At 41.5% G+C, this 13,406-nt stretch overlaps 1 protein-coding gene across 3 annotated transcripts in view; it reads left to right on the top strand.

Annotated features, from left to right (window-relative positions):
• The window catches only part of SAAL1 (serum amyloid A like 1), a 33,160-nt gene extending 25,303 nt beyond the window's left edge, over positions 1-7,857 (top strand). For all 3 annotated transcript variants that reach the window (XM_075188393.1, XM_075188395.1, XM_075188394.1), the window contains exons 8-13: positions 1,588-1,771; positions 2,681-2,763; positions 3,767-3,955; positions 4,834-5,021; positions 6,576-6,668; positions 7,519-7,857. In XM_075188393.1, coding sequence (XP_075044494.1) covers positions 1,588-1,771; positions 2,681-2,763; positions 3,767-3,955; positions 4,834-5,021; positions 6,576-6,668; positions 7,519-7,608 — 827 coding nt within the window. In that variant the 3' untranslated portion in view covers positions 7,609-7,857. The remainder of the gene's footprint in view (positions 1-1,587; positions 1,772-2,680; positions 2,764-3,766; positions 3,956-4,833; positions 5,022-6,575; positions 6,669-7,518) is intronic.
• Positions 7,858-13,406: the final 5,549 nt, after the last annotated feature.

Here is a 13,406-nt window from a genome sequence, read left to right as displayed (position 1 = left end):
TGACCTGGAATAACTTTTATTATTATTTCATTGCTAATTTTATGTTTTCCAAAACAAGACTTTCTTTTGTCAGTAAATTGGTATTATGTTTTTTTTGTTTTCTTTTTCTGGACAATCTATAGGAATAAATAGGCCAAAATAAATAAAAATGAAGTTAATAGGGCTCAGATCTCTGCAGTTACCTGACAATTTGTGGGGTAATACCTGCGCAAACAACCAGTATAGATAGGAGATGGCTGCCAAAAACGGGGACACTGTAAAAGGGGGGACCCCTCCCCCTGGTTGTATTATAGAGAACCACAAGAAAAGACTTGGGGTTATCCCCAGGCGCCTGTAGTGATGGGACAATCAAGGAATATGTAATAGATGTTTATTAAATCGCAGAGATGAAATAAAGATGTGTATTGCATCTCACAATGTTTAAATCACACTGATAATAAAACAACAAGCACATATCAATCATGCTGACATATGTAATGCTGAATGGACACCCATTCTGCTCAGTAGGTTTGTTGGCAGCAATGGTAGCAAAGTCCAATGTACTGGTGCAGTCACCATAAAAACAAGGCCCCAAACAATAGCGGGTGATGAGTCACATGTGCTGCATAGAGTATCCGTGCTGATTGCACAATAAACAGTCAAATAGTAAAATGGATATAAAAGTCAGTGTACAATGATATTGTGATAGCAGCTCCGGTACATCACAGGAGGGGAAAAGAGATGGTAGACTCACCCCGCTCCTAGAAGATCCACTTCTCAGATGTCCGTTCGGGGAAGCCGCTGTAGAAGCCTTGTTCCACGCTGCTTAGCATCCAGCTGCCAAAGTGAAAGTCCGTAGTTCGCGCATGCGGTGATGTATGTCCGGTCCGTGCAGCCGGCTTGAAAGTGTAAAGTTGGAGATGCTGGTGAATGTTGGTTAATCCGTTTGGGATCGATACCCTACGCGTTTCACCCAATGATGGGCTTCCTCAGGGATGTGTCACACATCACCGCATCTTTATTTCATCTCTGCGATTTAATAAACATCTATTACATATTCCTTGATTGTCCCATCACTACAGGCGCCTGGGGATAACCCCAAGTCTTTTCTTGTGGTACTCTGCAGTTACCTGACTGTGGAAGCTTCACGTCTGCATTAAGAAGCAATATTCACATTGACAGAACTGTATCAATCCCAAAAACAAGGAGGGACACATACATCTGTCATCTTGGGGGACCACCTATCTTACGTTCTGCCAGACCATACGGTGGTCTAACAGGACGTAAGGTGCTTGGCCAGGAGCCAGTAAATATTTCACCAGCTGTTTAAGATAAGTGTTTGATCATGGGGGTGACATTGGTCCTATTCACATCAGACTTCCTGCCAGTAAGCAGCAAATAACATTGGTGATGCCAGAGAACAATAGCTTGCGCTATTTACTGTACTCGGCTATGGTAATAATTATATCTACTACAGATTATGGGAGGAGTTTTACATTTGATTGCGTTTATCACTAGAGGGGTTTGTGTACTGGGACAAACCTGTAGTTTATCTGTAGTTACGTGTTATAAAGTCACCTGTTTCATGTATGAAATCCTCCCCCGCAGGAGACCTGTTGGTTAAAGTGGGGGAACTGGTGGACAAGCTGTTTGATGTGGACGAGGATTTAATGATTGATTGGATAAAGGCTGGCTGCCAGGAGCCAGGAACGCCGGGAAATGATATTGAAGAGGAAAAACCAGCCATCCTGGGACTTGTACCCTCGTTGCTGGAGGCTGCAAAGCAGCTCAGGTGAGTCCTGCGGATAGAGGGAAGTACCTGGTCTCTCCGAGGGGTCACTGGTACCATACCAGTAATGTCCACCTCCACTGTGAGTAGGTAACAGGCACAGATCATGTCTCCAAAATCACATTAGTAACGCTGACCTACTTATGGTCAATATTTTACATGACAAGTCGCCCATAGTATAGACCACAACCTCTTCATGACCTTATATTGTAATGCTGCCCACAATCGTTGTAACATGACCTGAAATCTCCACATATGTAACACCTAAAGGACTGCGATATCTGATAATGATTCCGTGTAATGCAGCCACTATTTGACCCCAGTAATATGTCTAGGACCAATCCCAGTAACAGATTTATTGTGTTGCATCTCTTATAATATCACACTAGTGGGGGATGGGCAGACGTCGGTGATATCACAGGGCCGTGTGCAATAATCATGCCAATAATCTGGAACTGTCATTACATGAATACATACAGTAGCATAACTATATACCATCTACTAATCGCCAAGCTGAGTGTGGGCTGCTTTCAGTCTTTCACAGAGCAAACATCTGCAGAGAGGGTTACACAAAATGGAGATGAAAGTGGGAAAGGTCAGAGAGTCATCAGGATGCAATAAGTGTGTTCCCTACAGTAACCAAACTGCACAATATTACTCCATGGGAGACCCGACATTATTGTATCTTCTAAACTAAGTTTCTTAGGTGTCTCATTGTTTGGACCTAATATATTTAAGGGGGACAGGGACTCCCCAACTAGTTATAAGGGGGTAACAATCTGGGTTATTACCAGGTCTTCTGCAGTTGGTGCTCCTATGTTATCTTGGATTTTTGTGCTACTGTTGTCAACAAAATAATATAATACATGGTAACTAGGTCCACGTATGTCTAACATACTACTTCTGTTCTAGGTATGACAGCCCAGAAGGTCTGGATGTCTACATGCACATATTACAGCTGGTGACCACGGTGGATGAAGGCATTCAGTCACTAGGTAAGTAGTTATATTATACTAGGCTTATACCTCCCAACAGTGAATTGAACTGTAGAATGGAGACAAAATAAGCCTCAGACCCCCGCCCAGACCCTTCCCAAAACACCCACTTTGGGGTGAAACTCCACCTCTTTTAGTAGTCCGCAATTCAGGACTGTCGCACCAAAATCGGGACATTTGGTCTATGAGGGGAATTCAATTGGCCGCTTTACTGTAAAAAGTAATGTGGCCTGCGCATTATTACCGTTATTATGGTAATAGTGCAGTTAAAATACCGCTATTATGGTAGTTTCAACGCCGTCTTTTTGTTCACAGCTCCCTGAGCGAGCAGAAAACGGGTTGAATTTACAGTAATAGCGGTAACAGGTTTAGCGTGGCGATACTCTGGGGGAATTGGAAAAAATATATATATATTTTTTTTTATAGTGTGTGTGGCAAATACGTCTATTTTATGTGTTTTCAACTAATTAGGTGCTTGTTACTTTCACGGCGGATATTTAGCCTATAAGGAACCAATATGTCAGTCTGTCCATCCAATTCTATATAAATGTTTTTCTTCTGATTGAACAGTCCTGTAGTTCCTATATCTACAGCAGGGATTCCCGTTTCTCTACAGAAAGAGGTTTCCCTCACTTACTAGAACAACGTCCTCTCTATTACTGGGGAACGTCTCAACAAACCACTTTCCCAAAGTGTCACAACGTTAGGAATTCAGAGTTTTTCAGGGTAATCATTTTATTTTGTGAACTGACTTTGTGTCTTCCGTGTTTGAAAGACCCAATAAAACTTACTGGGATTGTAAGGATTTGTTCCCATAAAGCTCCATTGAGACATTTTTAGTCTTTTTTCTGGATCAACATTAAACTAAGTTTGTCTTGGAAGGAGGGAGTGAGAAGCTGAACTTGATGGAGTCACTGTAGTGTTGGTTTTATGAATATACAAGATTACATGCCATCTGTTGTAAAATATGAAATGAAAAACCTTCTGATCTTTCTTTCTCAAGTGCAGTCTCCAGAAGATGGAGAACGGACGTGGGAGTTTTTGCATGACCTGACGTGTCGGGACTTGTGCCAGCCAGATGACCCCCCTCCGATTGTCCACGAGCAGAAGCTCATCTTATCCTCTGTCCTGGCTGTCATGTCCGTCATATTCACATCCCAGACTGAACAGGAGTATACGGAGATCCAGAACAGTAATTATCCGTTATATGCCGGTCGTCTACTTCTCTACAAAATTAAGATTTGCCTGGGCTCTGCCACAACATTGGATACAATATGTGTAATCAATTCTGTTCTAAACGGGACGGGCTGAAAGTTTAGGGGAAAAAAAATAGTTGATTACATGATTCCACTACTGACCACTAGATGGTGCTCAATGACTGCAGATGAATATACTGCAGTTATACAAATGGCCACTAGAGTGCACAGAGGGTATTTTGAGGTTTATAATACTGAGTTGCATCATTATAATTGGCACACTAAGAGACATATGCAATTACGAATCGCGGCCGTGATTACGCAAGGGTCCCGATACCGCAACATCATGTATTTCTGTGCGCATCCCGACATCTGCGATATTTCGTTACTGTAATAACGCTTTATATGCGCAGCCATGAATTGTAACTGAATACACCCCTAAGCCTTTTAACATCAACTAAAATAGGAAATGCACTTTGCTGTATGTGGGCGGTGTTGAGAATTGCAGCCACTGGTTATAGATATCTCAAGAGCTTGCATAAGGGTCATCACTCCTATAACCCGTAAACTAACATTTATTTTAATATAGCATACCTTATGACACACACATATTGTTGCTATTATCCAGCATCAAGATGAACAGCACAAATTTCTTCAGTATGAAAATTAGCATATTTAAAAATTGCAACATTTCACTCTCCGCATTCCTGTTGCCTGAGCTCCGTATTATAGGAAGAGTTCTGGCTGGCTCGCCACAAGTTACCAAAAATCATTGTCCACGCACAAGACAGTGCTGATTTCATAGCACAATATAGAAGCCGCACAGCTATAAGATATCCGGCTTGATTGATCTTATGTGTGTTTCTTTCTCCAGATCTGTCCTTGATCGGCAGCTTGACCCGGATCCTGGATAAGTTGGAGACCTGTCAGAGGCGGAGCAGCAACAAACTTCCTGATCAGGGCGAGGCGGAGGACAACGTGACCCAGGAAGACTTCCACTTAAAGATCCTAAAGGACGTCTGCTGCGAATTTCTCTCTAACATTCTGCCACAGTTAACAAAGGTGACCATAGCAACTTCCTGTCACCGCCATAAGTGTCCCTGTCGCCTAGACGCAACGGAGACAGCCGGTTCTTGGGCTGCACCGATACTCGGCGTATCTGTGCAGCCAATCCGTTTGTGCCCTGCTGGTTTCTGGGATGTGTTGTTGTGACTGTTGGTTCAGCCTATACCGTGGCTGCTTCAATGGTGCATAAGCCACAAGTACACTTTAATTGCTTAATAATACATGTTCAACATGCAATTTTTAATACTTAAAGACTAAATTTAAGTAAAATACTGCAATTTGTTTGCTCACACAGAGACGCACGTGGTAGCATTATTCATAATCGTCCATACCTCTTGTCCCACAACTGTCTTGAAAATGAACCCATAAAAGTCACGAGCTATATTTGTTCCTCTCCCTCTACTTTTGTGAATGTGGTCGCAGTAGGAGCATTTGTAAATCTGATGCGTTGTCGTTATGTTCCCCAAGAAAACGTACCTCCCAAGACAACTGCCTCATTCTAGGTCAACACGTTCATGGTTTCTCTTCTCCTGAGTTCTCCACCACCGGGGTCTGAGTTTGATTGTGTTGGTTATTTTTGCTATAAATTTTATATATATTTTTTTGAAGCTAATACAGATAGTGACATGAACATAAACCAACTTACACGTGAGGCTTTATGGTAACTAAGGTAACATCAGGGGTCCCGTAGAGATGATGACAGATAAGAGTCTGATGGGGTGAGGTAGGGAGCTCCATAATCAGGGTGCAGCATTGGAGAAGTTTTGGAGGTGAGCGAGGAAAGAAGTCGGGTGTCCTTGTTGGAATACAGAGGTCAATCAGCTTTGTAGGAAAGAGACATTTTACATTTTATTCTAGAGGTAAGGGATGTTTAATTGTATTATTTATTGATTTTTAATGTATTTGTATATAATGACCTTACTGTACTCAGCCCTAAACTCCTGCTTTACCAGGATGCTCACCGTTTTTAGCCTGTCGGATCATTTAAATGTTCATAGCAGCACAGAGTATATCAGGAGATGAGTGATGTGTTAGTGAGGACAGGGCTGCATGTGACAGGGGCAGTGACATGATGTGAGGAGGGTAATGGAGGCAGCAGGAAGCCACAGACAGTTATATAGTGGAAGGAGCAGGGTCCCCAGCAGCACAGAGTATATCAGGAGATGAGTGATGTGTTAGTGAGGACAGGGCTGCATGTGACCGGGGCAGTGATATGATGTGAGTGGGGAATGGAGGCAGCAGGAAGCCACATACTGAGAGTTATATAGTGGAAGGAGCAGGGTCCCCCAGCAGCACAGAGTATATCAGGAGATGAGTGATGTGTTAGTGAGGACAGGGCTGCATGTGACAGGGGCAGTGACATGATGTGAGGAGGGGAATGGAGGCAGCAGGAAGCCACATACTGAGAGTTATATAGTGGAAGGAGCAGGGTCCTCCAGCAGCACAGAGTAGGGATGTGAAGCTCCTGTCACAATAATACAGGAAGATAAAACTCTCCTATATAAAACGACAATCATACATCTATCTTGTTGCTTTGTTTCCTTCTTGCAGGAGAATATATTAGAGGGAATTAAACAAGAACATATAACAGAAGAGAAGTGTCTCTCTGCGCTCCGGAACCTGCTCCCTCTCTATGCCGTGTCTGTGAGTATTTATTATGACGCTGGTTTAATGGGATTGTGTTTTGTTTTTCTCTAGTGGTTTATGTGTCTAATATTCTTGGCTGTCAGGTCTCTAGTTGCAGCCGGAGTGACTGTAGTTCTGCAAAGAGCAGGAGATTAATCCCTTCCTGGTACCCATCATTCATCCATCTCAGCCAGAGCATCCCAGGACTACGGCTGTCAGACACTCAGAGAGCTGTGTAGTGATGACTTTATATCTGGGAACTGACAGACCTGTAACATAGCAGAGGGTACCTGCAGCTTTGTGTCTCTGGACTGTATTTCATCCCATCCAGGCAGTTAACATTAAGGCTGCCCCGAGAAGTAAAGTTCTGTGGAAAATCATTTCTGCCTCTAATTTTTACTCCCCATTTGGTAGATGATTAAAGTGATAGTAACTCCGGGTAACACCGGTGTTTTCCCTTTAACACAGTAAGTGATCATTCTGATCTTCACGACCGATTTTCTATTTTCCGCTTAAACTCGTCATGGGGCAGATTCAGTTCGGCGCGAGGTGCCGCTGAACATGGCCTCGATGTTCGATGCCTCTATTAGCGTTTATTACGGTAAGGAATCTTGGCTCATTTTTCTGCGCTGAGATTTCAGTCAGAACATCGCGGCGTTCCGTCTCCGCAGACTGTTCCAGAGACACGTTGCAGCAACTCGCGTCGAAGTTAATCTCCGTTCATGTGTCCATTAGAATATTCACGCAGTGTTTGAAAACCTCAGACTGTGGGAACCTGTGGCTCGTTGGCATGAAAATAAATAAATATATATATATATATATATATATATATAATGTCTAACAATTAAATCTATATCTGTGCTTGTAGGTTAATAGCTTTATTGTAGTTCTGGGTGAGGCCGACCAGACTTTGTCAGAAACTCTGCAGAAAGAGATCACGCTAAGAGAAGAGTCGTGAGAGGCGGATTACACCTTACAGTATGAACGCGGATCACCTGTCTGGGAACGCAACCGGAAGTACAGAGATTCAGAGTAACTCTGAGCGTAATTATCGGCATCGGTCTCCTGTCACAGTAGAGCTTGAAGTTCGATTTGATAAAGTTGAAGTATCCAGCGTTTGGCTGCAGTTTCATTGGGTGCAGTTCCCTCTAACAGCCTGTAGGTGGAGCTATGTGTTTCAGCTTTTTGGGAAGCCATCTGCTGGAAAAACAATTAAAGATCTATAAACCCTTTATATCCTGTGCCACTCATTCACTTTTCTTTTTTACATAAATGTTAAACAATACTCTTCTATTGTCTATGTTATAGTTTTCTTTGACTGTGTTTTATATAGAACTTAAAAAAAACTTTATATAAAAAATATCTATCAGCAGTTAATACAGACAGATTGTGCACATACATGTACTTTTGTGGGTTTTTTCTAATATCCATGACAGTGTAGCCTATGGGCACGCTAGGAACCAGTAACTTCACTCAGGCACAAATGTTTGTCACTAGTTATTAGTAAATTGATTTTCATAAATAAATACAAAATTAAAGACTGTCAGACTGGAATCTGTGTTCTTTTGGGGACCATAATTTAAATATTGTTTTTGTCGTTTTGTTCCTGAACTATTAAGCTTAATAATGTCGGTCTGATTGATTAGACGACTAAAAAATGATTAGTGAACTCACTGATAAGTTACTACGTTGTTTACAATGCTGATGTATAGATTCATTCTAACTGTACACACGTTTATAATAACTCTAGTTTTTCCGTTACTCTGGTAATTTTGGGTGGTTGACTCTCCTGTGCCCTCTGTATCCCGCTGACTTGTTTGTGTGGAGGTGGATTAAGGTCCGCGCAGCGTGTTGTCTGTTTACTCAGTAATTTTAATTATTGCAGATCTTGATGGACAGAAATCCTCTTTATACCCCATGCTGGTAATAACAGACTGTCCTAGGTGACTGCTGTATTCCTCTAAACCAGGCTTAAGCAACAAGTCATGCTGGGGCCTGTAGTTCCACAGCAGCCTGAGAGCCACGCCTCAAAGTGTAAGCTCTGAAGGACAGCAGCCATCTCCCAAATTGATATATTTCTATCCTAAACTATTCCATGATAAAAGGATTGGGGGAAGATTTACTAAACCTTCTAACAAAGAAAAGTGGAGGTGTTGTCCGTAGCAACCAATCAGGTTCCAGCAATCATGTTCTAGACAGTATTAGATAAATGTTTGCTAGAATCTGATTGGTTGCTTTGGGTAACACTTATACTTTTCCTTTTTAAAAGGCTTGTGAATCTGTCCATCAGTGTTAATGGTACAATTGTAGTTCAATTCATAACAGCCAATCAGATGTTTGCTTTCATGGCTATTCTGTGTTCGACGAACCCAACCTAGGACATGATTGGTTGGGACTGATTATATTGTAATATTATCTTGTATAGGCTACAAAAGATTAGACCGCCCCCCCCATCTATAGATCCTGTTTCACTTTACAACCTTGTGACCAGTGTTTTATATAATGTCACCAAAATTAGTATGTTGCCCAAAGACACCCTGGTCTGCGTCTAGCAAACATGGCCCTGTATCCTGCAGTATATTGTAATCTGCCCTCATTACTCCCAGGAATTTGCCAGCAAGAGCAATTGTGGCCATTAATCGGCTGTATTGGGCAGTATCATTGGTTAATAGCGCTGAATGCTGACTTCTCTTATATCTGACTCCAGTTTGCTTCTCAGAGTTCACAGTGGAACAAGCAGCATCTGGTTCTATTAAACAACTTTAGCCGTTGCCAGTTTATGGGAGAGAGATAAATGTTCAGCTTTAACCTGTATGCAAAATGTACACCATGATTGTAGAAGTGCATTGTGGGTCATGCAGGACACAATTTCTGGGGTCACTTTTATTTCCAGTAAATACTGACCACCGGGCAAGAGTGATATACGGAGTATATGTACTTTTATGTCATGATGAATTCACAGCCGGATTGTATCCAACCTCTACCCGTTTCCCTGTAATAAACCATAGCATTTATTGTCCCTAAAACCTCAGCCAGGTATCGGAGCACGTGCCACTCTCCAGCCAGTGATCATAATACGATTACTCCTGCTGTACTATCCAGTCTGGATAAAAGCATCTTAGCTGGTTGTGTCGGATACACAGGATCAGGTCAGCTGACCCACTGATGGAAAGAAAGGAGTACATGTAAGTGGCTTAGAGGGATCTCACTGAGGGGTATAGATTAACTGAGATGGCACCAGTCACGAAAACTCAATTATTTATCAAGGATGCTTTGCTATTTGCTGAATGTATCACTGGTATACGTGGATACCTGCATACTGCCGCAGTAATTATTACTATTGGGAATGAGGAGGATGAGTAGCAGTTGGAAAGAGCAGTAGTGTTGCAGCATTGGGACAGATTGACGTGGGGGGGGGGGAGGTTGTAGTGGAGGTGGGACAGTGAATAAGTTTTTTTTTTTTTATTGCACCTTGTATAAGAAAAAGTCATTATCTGGCAATATTGAGCTGGTGGAGGCGACGGGACTGGGAGAGACAGGATGTGAGTAATGAAGCAGGGGACGGAGTGGAGTGTGACGCCCAAGGCAGCGGACATGGGTGACTGAGGAAGTCGTGGTGTTTACGGTGAGGGGGTGACTCGGAGCCACGTGACATCTCAGGAACATTAGTTTCCGGACACAGAAATGTAGGGATCTGTGTGCAGGGACTGTCCAACTTCTGACAACCTGTTCTTAGAAATATTTGTCCTTGTCAATGTCCTTATTTTTTAATATATTAGTCAGTTTTTATATTTATTAAGAATTAGCACCTCTTAAATATTTGGTCCCAAAGTATTCACTAATTTTTAAAAGGAAGGAAATCTATTAAACTGGTGGAAACAGTGTAGATAACTTATCACAATTTAAAATACCCCAACTTATATCTCTCTGTTATAACCAAAAAGTAGTATTTCAAGTAGAATTAATGTAATCCATTATAAGGATGGGTCACCTGATGTTTTCTCCAGTTTTATAGTTTTTTTTTATTTTTCCCTCCCCTTACCCACCACCACTATAAAGGAAGAGGAGATACTGAGAATTGCAGTCAACATAAAGAGAAGTTTTACTGTGCACTGGTCTGTACATAACAGATACCGAGAACTGCATATGAGGAAAAAGTGGCATTGTGCAGAAAGTGAGATGAGGTTCTGTGCATGAAGCTGAGAATATATGATAATAAGAGAAGTGGTACTGAGCACTGGGCGTTGCATACAAACACAATGGACACTATGCAAAAAAAAAAAAATATATATATACAAAGGTGGGGACCAGTTCTTAAAAGTTGGTTCTGCTTCTTAAAATCCACATATGTAGTGCCCCCTGTTGTCATTTCTGGCATCTCTGATGTGCTAAAATTAAACAATTTTAACCGTAAAATCATTCATTGCATCCCAAAAACATGGGTAAAAAAAAACATTATATGCACCTAACATTTTCCTCTTTGAAATTCAAATAGAAGATAAAAAGAGAAAAATCTAATATGTCAATATTTAATAAATGTTTTTATGCTGGGCAAGGGCCGCAGAGCTAGACGTAGGATGGCTTCCACAAATGACACAATTGGACAGGAACGCTTTGTATGTACCAGTAGGAAATGTGCTCTATAATAAGAAAACATTTGGGCCCATTGGTTAGATTCCCGTTCTCTCAAGATCTTCTGGTATGAATTAAACCTGCACCCTTGATAATGTATTTTATGTGTATTGTTTTCTTATAATCTGTTAATATTATGTGCATTTTGTACAGAGAACTCGCTTATATCAGTCCCTGCCCCATAGGCGCTTACAATCTAAATTCCCTAACACACACATACCGAGAGAGAGACTAGGGTCAATTTTAACAATAGCCACTTAACCTACGAGTGTGTTTTTGGAGTGTGGGAGGAAACCCACGCAAACACGGGGACAACATACAAGTTCCACACAGATAAGACCATGGTCGGGAATTGAACTCATGACCTCAGTGCTGTGAGGCAGAAGTCCTAACCACTGAGCCACTGTGCTGCCCAATGTTAACTCACAATACCATTTTTATCATCAATATTATATTGTATACAACTTTTATGTATAATATGTGATGATTGTTTTGATTTTCTCTGATTTTGTGGAAAAATTTAAAAAACCCAACAAAAACAAATGACCATCTATTCTGAAAATAAGCAGTATTATATCTCACAGCTGTCCGTCATTCTCCCCACTTCCCACGTACACTCCTTTTCTGTTTTCTCACTGAAGTCAGTCCGTGTTGGACATGTAATTTCATAGTTATATCTGACGCTGGAGGAAACAGAGTTTGTCTGTCTCTAGTGCTAGCATGCGGTTACATGGGACTAGTGTGTTATGAAGCCGTGTTATGTCAGCCCTGCACACTCTCTTGACGGTCTAAACATTGAGTTAAAATATCCCAGTGTACAGAGTCTATTAAACCCCGGAGCCAATCCTTGTATCAATATTATTCCTGTTGCTGCGCAGAGTATCCTAAACTGCACTTCTGTTTAAATAAGAGAGAACCATAACTGGGGCAGGCCATCTGCCTGGGCTCCTAGGGTAGGAAGTGCTCTCTCAATTACTGTCATAAAACCACCAATATCATTTCCTCCTGCCCCGTTCTGACACTGCTCTGCTATCTACTGTCAACAAGAGGATATTGAAATTCACGGTCAAAGGCGCAGATCATTATCCAGCTCGACAATGAGGCTACCATGTTGTAGTCTATTGTTTGGTGAAACGCGTCGGCAGCGTGACGGTAGAGACTTTCTTTATTAACAGGGGAAGCGTGCTGCTTTGGTTTGTTTAAAGGTGACATCACAGGATCTGACAACGACAGGAAGTTTATACACATAAATGTTTCAAGTGATCGTCCTAATAGAGCTGAGACGATTACACTGTAGATTCTACTCAATTACTAGTCAGCGTATTTACATGTTGGGAAACATTGTTTACATATATTGTGTATAATGTATATGTAACGCATCAATGTATGTTTAGATCTTGTGCACTTTTACAATGGTTATTGATGTAATGTAAAGGTTAAATAAAGAGGACTTATCACATTTGTTTAGTAGTTTGTAAAGAAGAATTCTCAGTCAATTTAACAGAATAACTTTATCACTATCTACATCTGTTTCATCTCTCCATTCCTGCAATTGGGGAATTAATCAGTTGAGAAGGGTTAAAACAAATTGGAATTATTTCATTTTAAATACTGGGGCGGTTTCCTGAATCCGTGAAAAAGGAGACGCACATATGTGGCTTCTATTTCTACTCTGTGCTGCTGTGGTACCCTGCTCCTTCAAATAAATAACTCAGTCTGTGGCTTCCTGCTGCCTCCATTCCACTCCTCGCATCATGTCACTGCCCCTGTCACATGCAGCCCTGTCCTCACTAACACATCACTCATCTCCTGATATACTCTGTGCTGCTGTGGATATTGGAAAACACACCTTTTAAATATCAATGTTCCACTCAAATATCTTAAAATGTGTATAAGTGCAAAAAAATAAATACTGTATGTTTCTGAGAGTGGTAAATAAGGAGTAATGAACAATTTCTGACATGTATCTTATGATAACACTTGCAATGCACTCTGCAGACCACCTTCTATGACTGCATGTGACCTGGAGCTGTAACACACATTGGTGGAGAGTTACGGAACAGCTCCCTGACCACTGACAAGTTGTCTTTTGCTGATCCTGTTTGTCACAACATTCTACAACAA

This window comes from Mixophyes fleayi, chromosome 10, assembly GCF_038048845.1.
Source record: "Mixophyes fleayi isolate aMixFle1 chromosome 10, aMixFle1.hap1, whole genome shotgun sequence".
Taxonomy (NCBI): Eukaryota; Metazoa; Chordata; class Amphibia; order Anura; family Limnodynastidae; genus Mixophyes; species Mixophyes fleayi.
Note: the sequence above shows the minus strand (reverse complement) of the source record. Positions and strands in the feature narration are given on the sequence as shown.